General features: G+C 49.5%; 1 protein-coding gene across 1 annotated transcript in view; it reads left to right on the plus strand.

The window, feature by feature from the left end:
* LOC114065982 (voltage-dependent T-type calcium channel subunit alpha-1H-like) overlaps window positions 1-15,646 on the plus strand; it is a 39,954-nt gene that overhangs the window by 6,383 nt on the left and 17,925 nt on the right. The window contains exons 7-14 of the mRNA XM_027900317.1: window positions 132-258; window positions 562-687; window positions 1,450-1,539; window positions 2,286-2,499; window positions 9,635-9,786; window positions 11,623-11,732; window positions 12,756-12,889; window positions 13,770-13,840. Of these exons, the coding sequence (XP_027756118.1) occupies window positions 132-258; window positions 562-687; window positions 1,450-1,539; window positions 2,286-2,499; window positions 9,635-9,786; window positions 11,623-11,732; window positions 12,756-12,889; window positions 13,770-13,840 (1,024 nt within the window). The remainder of the gene's footprint in view (window positions 1-131; window positions 259-561; window positions 688-1,449; window positions 1,540-2,285; window positions 2,500-9,634; window positions 9,787-11,622; window positions 11,733-12,755; window positions 12,890-13,769; window positions 13,841-15,646) is intronic.

Here is a 15,646-nt window from a genome sequence, read left to right on the forward strand (position 1 = left end):
CTGAACGCTGCCTGCAGGTAGAGGAGGGTTGTGTCAGCCTCACTGCAGCCCAGGCAAGAGGAAAAGCAGCTGAATAATAACAGGTCGTGCAGAAAAATTAAAAGTTTCGTTGTCCTGTCATTTTTTTCCAGAGTCATCAGCAGAGCCCCGGGTCTGAAGCTGGTGGTGGAAACCTTGATCTCCTCCTTGAGGCCTATCGGGAATATTGTTCTCATCTGCTGTGCTTTCTTCATTATCTTTGGGATTTTAGGGGTCCAGGTAGAGTATTTCCCTCACTGTGGCCATCTCTAAGTGACTGCTGCAAAAGGGAAAGCTGCTTTTCTCACCTGCTGGGGTTAAGGTGGAAGTAAAGAGCTTAAATATCTCCAAACCAGATTTCAGTGAGAAAAGAAGAGCCAGGATGTGGGAGGAATGCTCTGGGGTGGGGTTGGCATCTGCTCACTCGGGGGGTTCTCAGGATTAGGAGAGCAGACAGACCTCCCTGAGGGACAGCACAGCATCAGCTCAGCCTGCCTGAGGGCTGTTTCATATAAACTTTGAGTTTGTGCTTCTCCAATGCAGCTCTTCAAAGGGAAGTTCTACTACTGTGATGGTCCTGATGTCAAAAACATCACCACGAAGACCGACTGCACCAACGCTCGCTACAAATGGGTCCGGCGCAAGTACAACTTTGACAACCTGGGGCAGGTAAGACCCTTCATTGCAGGGATTTCTGCACCAGCTTTTAATCAGTGAACACTTGAAATGTGCTGCTGGAGGAGGGTGTGGAACCTCCATCGCAGGAAGTTTCCAAGAATGACATCAATATTCGTTTCTCAGTGCTGGGTTAATGGGTGGACACGATGACCTCAAGAGGTCTTTCCCACCCCAGATGATTCCATGAGTAAAATTTTCTGTGGGTATTCTCTAGGTAAATAATTCTGTGGGTAAAAATGGATCAGGTCACCACTTGATTTCTTGGAGAGAGACACAATTCCTTATTTATGGGAATGTGGTCTCTCATGTATGGACCTCAACTGTCCCTTTTAGTCCCTTGATTTCTGGCTGCTGTGTTTGCAAATGAAGAAAAAAGGTGCTTTCTACTGGCTGAAAAGCAAGTCAGCCCACAGTAGGAGCTGGGATATATCACTGCTTTTTGAAACTGGATGACGTTGGGCCAGCCTGAAATACTGATTTTTAATTATGCTTTGGTGACCAGAAAGCCTGATGTGTCCAAGCAAAAGTCAGTCCATATGTGAGGGAAAAGGAGCAGTAACAACCCAGTTTGCTCACTTTTAAACCAGGTTTAGAAACAGGTAAAAGCAAACCCCAAACTGTTGCGCTTGTCCATCAACTCCAGGCCAAGGCGATGTGTTATGAGCTGTGGGCTGGTTTTGGCGAGGATTGCCTGGTTCTAGTTCCTTTTCTGGGGACCAAAATGCAAGACCCCTGTCTTCTGTCTTCCTGCAGGCCCTCATGTCCCTGTTTGTCCTCTCCTCCAAGGACGGGTGGGTGAACATCATGTACGACGGGCTGGATGCCGTGGGCATTGACCAACAGGTACTGCAGGGTGCAGGGGGTTGCTCTCACAAGTCTCATGCCTGGGGAACTCCAGTGTTTTTGAAGTCCCAGGAAAGAGCAGAGTTACAGGACCTCTGAGGTCCTGACTGTTCACTGAGTTGGCAAGGTTTTCCATTCTCCACCAAGTTGCTTTTACAGCACCCTGTGTAGTACAGACAAGCACTGATGGGGCTTTTAATGAGAATGAGGGTACTTGAGGGTGGGAAACAACCAGGAATGTGAAACAACCAGGAATGTCGTGAAAGAGGCATTCAGTTGGTGTGTTATGTGTCATTTTCTGAGGAAAGTCACAAGTCTCCCATTAGCACCCCATAGTAGCTACAGTAACACTTAGTACTTAATTTTCCCCGGCTTCTGAAGATCTCAGAACAACTGAGAAACATGAGCCCACATCTCAAAAAAGAAAAGAAATCTGGAGCCTATCTTTAGCTGAAAAGATCCTGCTGGTGGGATGATGCACATCCACTGAGGTTTATTTTTAGCTGTGCGAAATAAATGCCACAATGATTAAAATCCTGTGTGCCAACTTAAGGCGGGTTTTACACCAAAAGTGACATTTTAGTCAGGGAGAAGGTGAAGGAGAGGCGACTGTTTTGGGGGAAAAATCTCCTCCCAGCCCACAGCAAACAGCTGTGCTGTCTTGTTGCTGCAGAGCACCCGAAACCCCTGCCTTAAACACATCTCTCGTCTATGCCACTTCTCCCTTGTCTTTAACTCCCCACCAGCCCATCCAGAACCATAACCCTTGGATGCTTCTCTACTTCATCTCCTTCCTGCTCATCGTCAGCTTCTTCGTGCTCAACATGTTTGTGGGGGTGGTGGTGGAGAACTTCCACAAGTGCCGGCAGCACCAGGAGGCAGAGGAGGCGCGGCGGCGCGAGGAGAAGCGGCTCCGACGCCTGGAGAAAAAGCGCAGGAGTAAGGAGATGTACCTGTCTGGTCGGTAGACTGCCTTACAAACCAAAATCTTTCTGAGCCCTGCCTGCTCCCAAAGCCAGACTTTTGGTTTTTGTTTTTGGTTTTTTTTTTTTCCCCACGGGGATTCGAGAGGTTGTTTTGCTTCGTTGCCTCTTTTCGGCGGCGCCTTAAGCCTCGGGGTTGCCGACGCCCTGGAGTTGTCCTGGACAAGCCTGGTGGGAATTATTACCTGTTTACCTGGCTGGGGGGGAAAATCCTCCTGCAAGCAGAGTCCTCTGTCCTGCTGGAGTGTCCCAAGCAGCTCGGTGTGTCCAAGGGATGTGGGGAGTGAGCTCCCTGTGTGCCTGGAGGCCTCTCCGGGGGCACCCCGTGGCTTAACGTGCCGCTTGCATCCGAGGATGGTGGTGGTGGTGGTGGTTTGATTTCTTAGTTCTTTTCTTAGACAAAATAGTTGTGATGCTTTTTTTGGAGTCCTGGCGCATGGCCCCGCATGCCACGGACCTGCATGAGGGCATGGACACAATCTGGGGAGAGGAGTGGAGCCCCAGGATGGGGCTGGCTGGGGAATTCTCCCTTGGAAAATGTCCATTACAAGAGATGCTCATCCCGTCGCAGGCTGGGGGTGGCCCTTCATGGAAACACTGCCCAGCAGGGGCCATTAGGGTGCAACAAAAGGCCTTGAGCCAAAATCTGCCTCTCAGCGGATCCAGCAGGGACCATCCAACCAGACCAGGAAAACACCTGAGCCTGTTGTGCTCTTTTCCTGACCCAAACCTGCATTAATCCTCACCTCCACTGCTCCTTGGCAGCTTCCACCCAGGACAAGCTGCCTGTAGCATCTGGTGGGTGTTTCCAGGAAAACTGCCGGGAAAACAGCCACACCAGCTTCCCAGAAGTTCAGAGAACAGGGGTGACCTGCATTAGTTGCTGGCAAGCGTTCTGGGGGAGTAAATGATGGAACATGCCCACGGTGATCCAAGATGAGCTTTAGGCTGGGATAAGGCTGGAGTGCTTCAGGCCCTGCTTGCCACATCAGTGCTGTGTCCCTTTGCCTGCCTGTGTCATCTCCTGGAAGGACCTAATATTGTGACAAATGGCCAAACATCAGGCCACTGGTATCCATTTTCAGCTGGGAAAATAGCCTCTAGCTCAGCTCTGAGGACACAGTGGGCACAGGCTTTGCTGGGAGAAACCCCATCCCATTCCCTCCATCCATCCAGGCTGGAGTCAGGCTGCTGTATCCCTCTATCTCCTGCTCTTGTGGTCCTCTTTATCAGAGCCATGGGAGACCAAATGTCTGCCCCGTGGTCTCCACAGGCTGTCCTGACACCAGGGTGAAGGCCAAGCCTAGTTTAGTCAGTTGGGAGTTAAGTAGCTGGGTTAAAATAAAGCCTAGCTCAAACCAGCCAGCTGCAGGCAGACACTGAATCTCTGCAGAGATTTAGAAGAGCTCAAATGCAACTTCATTTCTCCCCTTTTGGTTTTTGAGCTGGAGGAGGGTGGAAATGCTGAAGGCAGCATTCGCAGCACAGTAAGGGAAATCAGCTTCAGGCTGCTAGGCTCGTGCAGAATTTCTGCCCCAACGTGCTGAGAGAAGGCATTCAGATAAACTCAAAGTTTATATGAAATTAAAAAAAAAAGAAAAAAAGCTATTTCCAAAGAACATTAAGCATCCTTAGAGAAAACAGACCGTGGCACAGGTAAGGAGACACAGCTTAAGCCACAGCCAGTTGCTGTTCCTGATTAGGAAGTAAATCTTATTAAAAGCCTGACTGTGACTTGCTGTTTAGACACCAAAAAGAGCCCTGTCAAAGTGATGGACACTGTGACATTGCTCCTCTTTTATCCAGCTGTCTCCCAGGATAGACTCGAGGAGATATTTTGGAGTGCAGACCCAGGCACCGCACAGGGAAGGGCTGTAACATTTCCCTGAGAGCACGCAGGGAGGAGGACAGATTTCTGGAAGGTGATCAAGGCAACATAGCAACTGAGAGGCAAAACATTTGGCCATGTGCTGGGCTTCCAGAAGGTTCCCTTAGATTGTCTGGCTCTACCTGTCTCTGTTCAGCAAGGACAGCTTGGCACCCGAATTTGAGCAGTTAACAAGGCGAAATCAAATATCTGATAATGCGTTTTGGAAGATTGCTATTGACATTTTAATGGATTTTTGGTGGTGTGTTTTTTTGGGTGTGGTTTTTTTTTTTTTTTTGGTCGTTTCAGTGGGAGGAGTTTTCACCTCCTGGGTAAATTCAGAAGATGATGGATTTGCTGGAAAGCTGTGGCAGACTCAGAAAGATGTGAGCTGTGCTTGGTGCCGTGTGGGGCAGAGTCTCTTTGGGATGTGTGTGTGTGTGTTTGCAGGGGTGGGATGGCACCTTCCACTGCTTCCAGGTGAGGCCACGGGGCAGGATGGGCACAGCAGAGCAGTGGAGGAGCCAGGAACCCACGTGGGAAACCTGAGAGAGGGCCCTGCTTCTGGTTCAGCGACCATTTCTGGCGTCTGAGAGACCACAAGAGGAGGGAGAATTAGGGCTGTTAACAGGGGCAAGACCCAGCATAGCCCCTAGATGAACAATCTGAGCACCACTTGTCCACCTGGGCTCGCTGCCTGCCTGGCACCCTGTCTCTGTGTCCTGTCTCCTGTCTGTGGTGTCCCCTGTGCTTCTGTGGCATCTGTCCAAACCTGCACACGCAGAAATGCCCCACGGAGCCAGGGCAGGCTTGGGCTCAGGCCTGGGAGTGGATTAAACCTCGGCTTAGCAGCATCTGGATGGTCCCTGGGCAGGCTCTGGGTGCAGATCCCAGGCTCTGCAGAGGGATTGCTCCGTGGAGGACACATTTTCCTTGGAGGGATTTGGGGACAGGGTGACAGCAGGTTCACTCTGCTGACAGGAAAGCAGAGGGCAGGGGGTTGAGTTCAAATGCAGAAATGCATTTGATGTGGTTTTGGAGGCAGAAGTGCACAGTGAGCTTCTTTATGTGAGGAGAAAAATTCGAGATAAACCAGAATATTTTCCTGCCGCCGTCACTGCTCCCATCCACTGGGTCTATGGGTGGATAAGGGTAGTGGAATTTAACAATCCTGCTGCTCCCAACCTTTTAGTGAGGTTCTCAGAAGACACAGACCCAAACCAGCCTCCCCAGATTGAAGTTTTTGATTAAAAAACACGTGGATCAGCTTGATCTCCTCTGCCTGCAGGATGTGGGGCCAAATCCAAGTGTCCTGTGTCTGCTGGGAAGGCAGCAGATGTGTCAGGTCAGCTCTGGGCTTCGAGAGGCTGGAAGGGGGTCTGGGTGACACTGGGTGCCGAAAGCAGGGCAGGTAGTGCTGGAAAAGCTGGAAATCAGGGAATCACAGCCCAGGGAAGGCTCTGGCTGGGGACCAGAGAGTGCCTTGCAGTGGTGTCACCGTGTCACTGGTCCCTGGGGAGACCCCAAAACCTGAAAACTCTGAAAAAAAGGAAAGCTTTTTCCCGATTCCTTGTGGCCATAGGCGTGTTCCTCCGAGGCATTTCCCAGCAGAGCTGTGTCTGGGAATCAAGGAAAGGCCAGTTTTTTAAGACCCAGCAGAGATGCCTCTCAAAGCACTGACTGTAAAACCTTCTCTGGAGGGGAACAATCTTGGGCAGCACACAGAGGTATTTAAATTAATGCATCCTCTCAGTGCCACAGCCCTCTGTGTATCCAGCAGGAAAATATTCAAACTGTAACTGAATTTTCGGGCGCTGTATATCCAAGTGTTCTGTGTTTCCAACCAGGGGAATTATCAGCCCATCTCCTTTATTTTTCCAGGCAGCTGCAGGTATGGAGCTGCTCCGTGCCAAGCATGGATAAACCCATTAGGGCTTTCTAATGTTTCATGCAGAGGGTTGTAATGGAGGAGCTGTAGCTGGCAATTAGAATGCCAACCAAAATGCTTTTAAGCCGGGAGACGGTGCTTCATTAATTTTCATGTCAGCACAATCACAAGCAAAGAAGTTTAAATACTCTGCGGGGAGGTGAGATTCAAGCATTAGCCAACATCTAGAATTGGGGGCGAGAAAGGGCTGTGGTTTTCTTTTTTTTTTTTTCCATTGGTTTAATGGTTTCTCCTTTCCCTCCTGCATTTTCAGCAGTTCAGGCCGTCAGCTGAAGGGAAACTTGTCTGTGTTTGATGGAGAGAGACTATTTACAGAGCATGGGGTGACAGGAGAAGGGGTGATGGCTCCAAACTGAGAGGTTCAGGTCAGACACTGGGAAGAAATCCTTCCCTGTGAGGATGGGGAGGCCCTGGCACAGGTTATTTGGAGAAGCTGTTGCTGCCCCATCCCTGGAAGCGTCCAAGGCCAGGTTGGATGGGGTTTGGAGCAGGCTGTTGGAGCAGTAGGTGTGTGCAGTGAACACTTGGCACCCAAACTGGGGAGTTTAAGATTATATATTCTCACTTAGAGTTAAAAATGTGTGGTGTGTGAGCTGAGAGGAGGCCAGAGCCACTTGCTTTGCTGTTGGCTGAGGTAAAACTGTTCCCAGAAAGGTTTGGGAATGACCAGAGCTGGGGCCTTGGGAGCTCTGAAATGCAGCCTCCCTCCTGCCTGGAGGGGGTCAGAGCTGCAGCGAAGCTACTGTGGCTGCTCTGTCCCTGCTTCCACCCCGCTGCAACCCCCTCTGCCATCCTGGGATCGGCTGATCCGACCCCAGCACTGCCGGGAGCCGCCGCTGCACATCCCGGCCCTTCCCCCAGCCCGGCATGAGCAGCATCTCCTCTGATGGACATTGCATGGGTTCCTGCCCTGAGCATGGCACTGTGCATGTGTTTTTATTGTCACCTTGATGCCACACTGTCCCTGTATGTGTCTGTCCCCTGGAGAAGTTCCTTTTCCGTGTGTTAACCTTGGCTTCAGGTGGTGTGTGTGTCCTAAAGGCGTTTCCCAGAGCTCCTCATCCCGTGTCCAGTTAAACCTATCCCAGGTTTTCTGAGCAGAGAGTTGACCAGGCATAGCCTGAGCTGACAGAGAGACCTCTGGGCTGTAAAACAGACCCACCTTTATGGCTGGGTGGTTTCTCCTTAGTTTTTTTTTTTTATCTCCAGCCCACCTAAAGAACAAGTTGTATTGCTGACAGGCGGCTTAGAAGCTTTTCTGTTCAGCAGCTTCACAGTGGAAAATGTCTTCTTGTGATTATCCCTATGTAAGTAGTTTATAAAATATAATAAACACCTGATATTTTGCTGCAATGGCTGCATTTGGGCAGGTTAGAAGGGAGTTACAGTCACCTGCAACCTGTTTTCCTTATGTGCTGCCAACCTATCCCTGCTAATGTTCTCCTGAGATCCATTAATCAACCATTACTCATCAATAAATAGTCCCTTAATATTACATTTAGCTACTAAGGGTATTCTCAGACCTCCCAATGAGCTGATTATTTGCATTCCCAAGAAGACATTTCCTTAAAAAAAAAAAAAGAAAAGAGAAAAAAGTATGTTGTAATCCTGAATACACATGAAAGCACATTGTACAGGCTTAAATAAATATCATCCTGCAATGTTTTTATTATTATTTTTTAGACACGCTGAGCTCAGTGGCAAAGTCAGCCCTACCGGTCCAAGATGACTCGTAGGATTAAGGCACATGAAAGCAACAGAGAAATGTATTCAAAACCAACTCTCTTTGCTTTCATCTTGTTTTTCCACACCCCTTAAAAAATAAAAATAAGTCTTGGTGACCCTGGTCAGAAGGAAATGTTTTTCAGATGCCTCCACTGTACTTTTAACTACCGGAGGAAAAAAAAAAAAAAAAAAAGGAGCTGTAGTTGAAAGAGAGCAACAGATTCTGGTTCCCTTTATCCAATTAATTTTAGGGGTTTGGACTCTAATCTGGCATCAACTGCACCACCAAACCCCTCCACACACATTTTAAGAGTCATCTGAAAGGTATTAGCAGGATGAGAGGAGGGGAAGATGTATTTTAGGGAGTACTGAGTACTTCTGAACTCATTTCCCTCCTCATTTTTAAGGTAAAGCAACTCCTTTTTCTGAGCTGCTTGTGCATTTAAAGCTTAATTTGCTGTCAGATTTGCAAACCCCCCTCTCTGTTAACAGCAATCCTGCTCTGGCTTGGTATGACCTAACGTGTCTTTTTCCACTTGCAAAATCTGCAGTAATGCTGCCCTGGCCTTATGTAAACTCTGAATATTTACATTTCTTAAGTTTGAAAAGAATTTGACTCCATCTGAGCGCCCACAGCCATCTCTGTGGTCACAGTCTCATTTAAGAGAGAGACACACACAGTAAATCCCAGGGTAAGTAAGCCCAGTCCCAGGGTCCAGACACTCTCCTTGGAACAGCCCCAGGAACTTGGCCACGTGCAGAAATTTCTCTGTTTCAAAGAGGAAAAAAAATGGAGGAGTCATGACCAGAGGCAGAGATGGAAAATTCACGTGGTGGTAGCCTGAATGAATATTTAACCTGAATCTAAAAAGAGTTTTTAGATGCAGCCAGGCCCTGGTTTTATGTATATATATATTGGTTCATGATGTATTTTATGAATATGAATTGACATTTATATTTCCAGAGGAGCTTGTGCTGACTGTCCTTACAGAGCCCAGTGCTGAGCCCCCTCTGCGTGGCTGCTGGTGTCTGCTGTGCGCTCCTAACCCTCAGCATGTGCCCTTCAAAACCCCCCCAAAATCCTCCTGTCCCAGCAGCTGAGCTCAGCTCGTGTTCTTCTCCCATGTGGAACATGCCTGACATCAGTGGGATTGGGATTGGGATTGGGATCGATGCCAAGACCTGCCCTAACCCTCGCTCAAAGCCGGAGCTGAAGCTCAGCTGGGTTTGACGCTTCGGGAGCTCCTCCCTTGGCTTCGGGTCTGGCTCCCACCCTGCTCCTCACCCTTCCTGCTTCGTGCCCTGTTCCTTGAGGAGGTTTTCCTCCAACCTGAGGCAGAGCAGCGAGGATAGGGAGCGTCCTTGGGAGGGAAAAGGTTGGCAAAGGTGCCTCGAGAGGTTTGGCCTGTCCCAGTGACCCACCGGGGTGGAATCGCTGGGCCGTCCCACGTGGATTTCCCAACTCAGTTCTCCCCAGGCTCTTCCCTGGATGCAGGTATGGCTGAGGTGACCCTCGGGCAGCAGCCCTGCAGCAGGGCTTGGCTCATGGCGTGCCTTTCCCTCTCCCTGCAGAGGCTCAGCGCAGACCTTACTACGCCGACTATTCCCCGGCACGGAAATACATCCACAGCCTCTGCACCAGCCACTACCTCGACCTGTTCATCACCTTCATCATCGGGGTCAACGTCATCACCATGTCCATGGAGCACTACAACCAGCCCAAGGTGAGAGATGCCCAGCAGGGTGGGGAGCAGAGGACGCTGTTCCCTTGGGATACCATTGACCAGTGGTCCTCCTTCCCTAGGACCATTCCCTGTTCTCTAAATCCATCCCACTCCGGGCCAGCTCCACCATTTGGGAGTCACTTACCTCAGCCAAAACCTTCGTTTCCCTGCTTTTGATTAAAAATAAAAAGAGAAACCAAACAGAGGATAAGGCTAGTGGAGAGGGAACTAAACTTCTACTAGGAAAAGACCAATCCAAATATTTCCTCCCCATGACTGACCCTCAGGCTGTAAAACAGCCCAAAGTTTTAGGGTATTCCACTAAGAAATATAAACTTGAAGTTATTGAGTGCAGAGCAACGTTTCTTTCCCTCAATGAATTTAGAATAAACCAACTCATAAGTGCAACCCTTCTTTGTGCATCCTGAAGGCATCAGTTCCCGAGAAGACCTTTGACATAGATCATACAGCCTGTCCATATATTAATCTTCCATCATATTATCATTCCTGGAGCTCACTGTTTACCTTTCCAGTATTTCATGGTCTGCCAGCTAACCTGCAGATTCCCCCTGGATGCTGAGCCAGAGGGGAAGGTGTGTATTTTACCCCAGCTGCCTGTGTGCTGCTCTGCCCCATGATTCCTTTGCAGAACAGCCTCTGTTTCACATGTAAATGTTATTTATCCAGATTAGGTCTTGTTTACACTCGATTTATGTTCACAAATACAGTGTTGTAAATCCAAATGCAAACCGTCGCAAACGATGCGAGGAGCCAGGCTCAGGATGGAACAAGGAATTGTCCCCTTTTAAGCTGCCATTTTAATTTAGGCACTGCACCAAAAGTAGGGGGAGAGTAGTGCAGTGAGGAATGCCAACACCTAAAAAACTTTCAGCTCTTGTTTCCAGAAAAATCACTGTTTGGTCATGCTGTGTTGACCCCGTCATATGTGTGGGGTCGGCAAAGCCCAGCCATCACACAGAGAACCTTCCTGTGCCCTGGGGCTTCCTCTGACATGCTTTGCAGACTCCCCTATTGCATTTATTCCCAATTCTGCCTGTTTGGATGTTCATAATTATCATTTCCTTATTGAAATTACAAAGGCCTGTGTTATATTGAGCTGAATTCCCCTCCCTCCCTCCCTCCTCTCCCCCAGTCCCTCCCCATCCAAAGAGCCGTTTCACTCTGCAACTGTCTATTTTAAGGTCCCAGCAAGATTCTTTTGCTATTGTTGGCCTGTAGCTCCAGTGAAATCCATTATAAACACTCACCATGCTGGAGTATAAACACTGTGGATTCCTGACTTCCGAAGCAGCTCTGTGGAGAGCGGGAGCGTTGCACCAAATATGGACACGCTTTGCCCCGCTCTAGGGATGTGCCATTTTTCAAGGAGGCAAGATCTAAGCCAGCTCCAAGGTTATTTATTTTTTTCCAAGCTTTTGAAGCAAAGCCTTTGTCCCAAGGGGTTGCCATGCTGGAATCAAGAGCTGATCCATCAAGTCCTTTATTCTGCCCAAGGCTGGGCAGTTCAGGAATAAACTTCAGTAGGCGGGGAAGGAGTGAAATTTTTTCTGTCTGCCCCGGACCGAACAAGTTGTGCACTGAAGTTGAACTTGACAGTTTTAGGCCAGCTCATCTTAGTGCTTTTGAGGTTTTTGTTTGAATCGGTGTTTAATCCTTTGTTTGAGTTTTGCTGTGTGATTTAGCGTGCGAGCTCTTACGACTTCATTTCTTTTATCTCTGTTCCTGTGTCACCCTTGTCCCTGCCAATTCTTCTGGGGTGTGGGGGGTTCTAGGGAAGGATAACTGGGCTGGTCTAACTGGGGTCTCTCTTTTCAGTCCCTGGATGAAGCCCTGAAGTACTGCAACTACGTGTTCACCATCGTTTTCGTGTTCGAGGCGCTTCTGAAGTTGGTGGCGTTCGGTTTCCGGAGGTTCTTTAAGGACAGGTGAGACTATTTTAAACTCCTGTACATTTGGGATTCAGAGCTGAACTGACCCACTTGCAGAGCCAGGTGCTGGGGAAATGCAGCATCCATCCCTGGGATGGCATTGAGTGCCTGCTGAGTGCAGGGAAGAGCCAAGGGCTGCCTCGCCGTGGGTGCTTTCCAGTGTAGGAACTAGAAATTTTAAGAACTGCAGGAGGAATTCCAGAAACCTCACAAAGTTCTAGATGCATTCTCACCCCCCCAGTGCCTCCCTTTCCACCAGGGCAGCTCAGAGCTCAGAAACGACCTGTTGGCATCAATCCAGCCCTCCAAAGAGTGGTTGTGGCAATCTGAGGACACAGAGTCCCCCGAAACAAGTCCTTTGGTGACTGCTGGCTTTGTAAAGCTTTTGTGTTCAGCCCCTCTGCCCTCACACCCCAGAGCTGCAGAGAGCCACAGATTTCATTCTGCATTCCACTGAGCCAGAAGGGAACGTGTATGAGAGCATGTCATGGTCTGGTGACCTGCTGGGGAGCAGGGCAAGATTGGACACTTGTCCACGAGATCAGCTTGGCTGCTTCATTTACCCTGACTCGAGTGGCTGGAAGCTGCTCTGAGCAATGTTAGTGATGAGAGTGTGCAGGACACGCAGTTTCTTCGCCTCTTGCTGCCCTTCTGGTGCTGGTGTGAAAGGCCCTTCACAAGTGTTAGGCCATAAATCAAGGAAGATACTCAAGTGGAGTAATTCAAGGGACAGGTGACACCATGGGAGCAGCTGTATTGCATCACATCATGGATCCCTCTAGCCTGGAGGCAGGCAGGGACACTTCCCAGCCAGCTTCCATCACTTCCCAGAGCTTGTGGCTCTCAGGGTGTCTGTGCCAGCTGCAGGGAGCTGCTTTTGTACCACACAGAGGACCCTGGGCTCAGATATGAGAGAGAAGGAGCGTTTGGGGGCTGCTCGAGCCTGTCTTTAACATACAATTTCCTACTGTGTGATTTTAATTTTTTTTTTTTTTTTTTTTGCCCCTCCTGTCTGTGCAGGTGGAATCAGCTGGATTTGGCCATAGTTCTGCTGTCCATTGTGGGAATCACCCTGGAGGAGATCGAGATGAACGCTGCCCTGCCCATCAACCCCACCATCATCCGCATCATGCGCGTGCTCAGGATAGCCAGAGGTGTGTCCTGCTCCAGGCTCTCAGCCATCCCTCCAGACACCTCAGGGAATGGTTTGGCCTTTTGTTCTTCCAGTCCTGCTGGTTCCATGTCCACCAGACAACTGTTTTTCCAGTGGTATCTTAGATAGGGCTCTGAAACCTGGGATCACAGGCCTTTTGTACTGATCCAGACAAGAGAGGGACGTGATGGCAATTAGAACTTGAGATGATGTCCTGCACTGGTGAAGTCTCTCCCCTTCACTCTCCCGTTTTTCTGCCTGGGCACTCTGGAGTTCTTGTGGCTTTGGGTCTGTTTTCATGGAATCTCAGAATGGTTTGGGTTGGAAGGGACCTCAAAGCCCATCCAGTGCCACCCCCTGCCGTGGGCAGGGACACCTTCCACCAGCCCAGGTTGCTCCAAGCCTCATCCAATCTGGCCTGGAACATTTCCAGGGATCCAGGGGCAGCCACAGCTTCTCTGGGCAACCTGTGCCAGGGCCTCCCCACCCTCACAGGGAAGAATTCCTTCCCAATAACCCTGCCCTGTGTCAGTGGGAAGCCGTTCCCCTTTGTCCTGTCCCTCCATCCCTTGTCCAGAGTCCCTCTCCAGCTCTCTTGGAGCTCCTTTAGGCACTGGAAGGGGCTCTAAGGTCTCCCTGGAGCCTTCTCTTCTCCAGGTTGAACACCCCCAACTCTACTTTTGCTGCTATTACCATTAATTGGAGCTCAGGATGTTCAGCTGCTCTGTGGGCCCTGCCAGGATGCAGAGAACTTGCCACGTGGATGAACAGCTGTGAGAGAGATGGAAACCCTCCCTGAGGATCTGAACCTGGATTTCCTGGGTGGATTTTACTTGTGAGATTTCCCAGCCCTGCTGACCAGGATTTGCTTTTCATTCCAGTGCTGAAGCTGCTGAAAATGGCCACAGGGATGAGAGCTCTGCTGGACACGGTGGTACAAGCCCTTCCCCAGGTAAGCCCCCAGACTTCATCCATGCCCACTGGGTTCCCCTTTTGGGCCTGGGGACAGCTCTGTGCCACCATTTGGTGGCCACTGGAAGGCACCTGGGGAGATGATCAGCCTTGTCTGAGCCTTGGTAGCAGAGCTTTTCATGGCACGTCCTGCTCACGTGGGGTGTGTTGGGCGGGAGAACCAGAGTGATGGATAAAGAGTTAACAGAGTCAGAGCTCTTAAGTCAGAGCTCTTTGAAAGTCAAAGCTCTTATAAACCACAGATTCCACTGGCAAGTTCAGGAAACACAAGGACAGACAGAGAAAGGTGTTGGTGAAAGCAGGGGGAGCTCCCAGCTCAGCAGTTCTGTGAGGCAGGAACAACCATGTTTATGGACACCGTTGCCAGAGGAGCTGCAGCCTCCAAAAAGCAAATTTGAGAGATGTTTCTGAGTGTTAAAAGCTTGGAGTGGGGTCTCAAATCACCACATTCTCCTGAACTGCAGGAGGAACAACGATGCTGCCAGTCTGAACATTTGCTAGGATCCCTCAGGAGTTCAGTTCCTGGAGAGCACTTTTTAGTGGATCTGTTTATCTGAGAAACGAATGAAAGAAACGTTTTGCTGACTTGCAGTCCTCCATCAGAAGAATTCCAAGAAGTTTAGGGTCCCTTTGTTTTTTTAGATCTTGTCCTCTTCAGGCTGTGTTCTGGTGGTGTACAAGTTTGATGGGCTGAGCTCTTTGGAGTCAGCTGCACATCCCAATTTCCTGCATCACCAGGCTGCTGTATCCCACCAGACAGCGCTGGAAACATTCACTGCCAGGCTTTAGCCAGAACTGAGTCCCAAATGAGGTGCCAGAACCCTGTCACCTTCTCCTCTGACCCGGCAGTTCAGCAGCAGCACTTTGAGGATGCCCAAATGTGGTCAGACAAGTCCTTAGTTTTCAACCCTTCCAGAACATCCCACAGCTGAGCTGCTGGAAGGGGCTTTAGGAATGGGACCAATCCATTCTGTGTGCCCTGGGATGGACTGGGAGAGGTGGTGGACAGCCTCGTGTGGATCAGCTGGAGCTGCCTGCACAGGAATTCCCTGGGAACAGCAGGATGTGGCTTGGCCAAGAGCAGACACTGCGCTGGCCTCTCCTCCAGAGGATGAGTGGCCACAGGAGAATCGGTGCAACTGCTCCATGGAATCACCCAAATAAACCCCTGTGACTTAGTTACTGAATACAAAGCAGCCCCTGATCTATTCAAAGTGAACTGGAAAACAAGGGGAATTTCTTTTTTTCTTGAAAAGACCCATTTGCACTTACTTTTCATCACTGCCATTAAGATGTTTCTAATCTGAGACAATTTGCCCTTTGGTATTCAGATTTCCTTTGCAGTGAAGGATTTTGGCTGAGACTAAAGCAGAGATTTACCAACCTGGCCCCTGGCTTGGCATTTCAAGAGATTATTTGATTTATTTTTTTTTTTCCTTTCAAAAAGCATTGTGGTTGCAGATCATATTTTCTCTCCCTCCTTGGTTTCTCTGCCCCCCCAAACAATAGGGTGGCTGCAGGCCAGGCTTTTGGTTTCTTTGGGGTGTTCTTGCAGTTTACATTCCAACCGAGGTCTCTATTAAAGGGAAAACCCCAGGGCTATTCCAAGCAGATCTCATGCAGATAAAAATGCCAGTTTGGCCTCCACTGAAGTTGAGAAAATAGGAAGGGGAGCTTGGGGTGACCTCTCCAACAGCAATCACTCTTCACAAAGCTGCAGCTTTCATTTCCAAGGCAGGGGATGAGTTCCTACCCTAATTAATTTAGCAGCCTGAAACCACAGCTG

This window comes from Empidonax traillii, unplaced genomic scaffold (assembly GCF_003031625.1).
Source record: "Empidonax traillii isolate 1590-97213 ecotype Southwest subspecies unplaced genomic scaffold, ASM303162v1 scaffold717:size860381, whole genome shotgun sequence".
Lineage (NCBI taxonomy): Eukaryota > Metazoa > Chordata > Aves > Passeriformes > Tyrannidae > Empidonax > Empidonax traillii.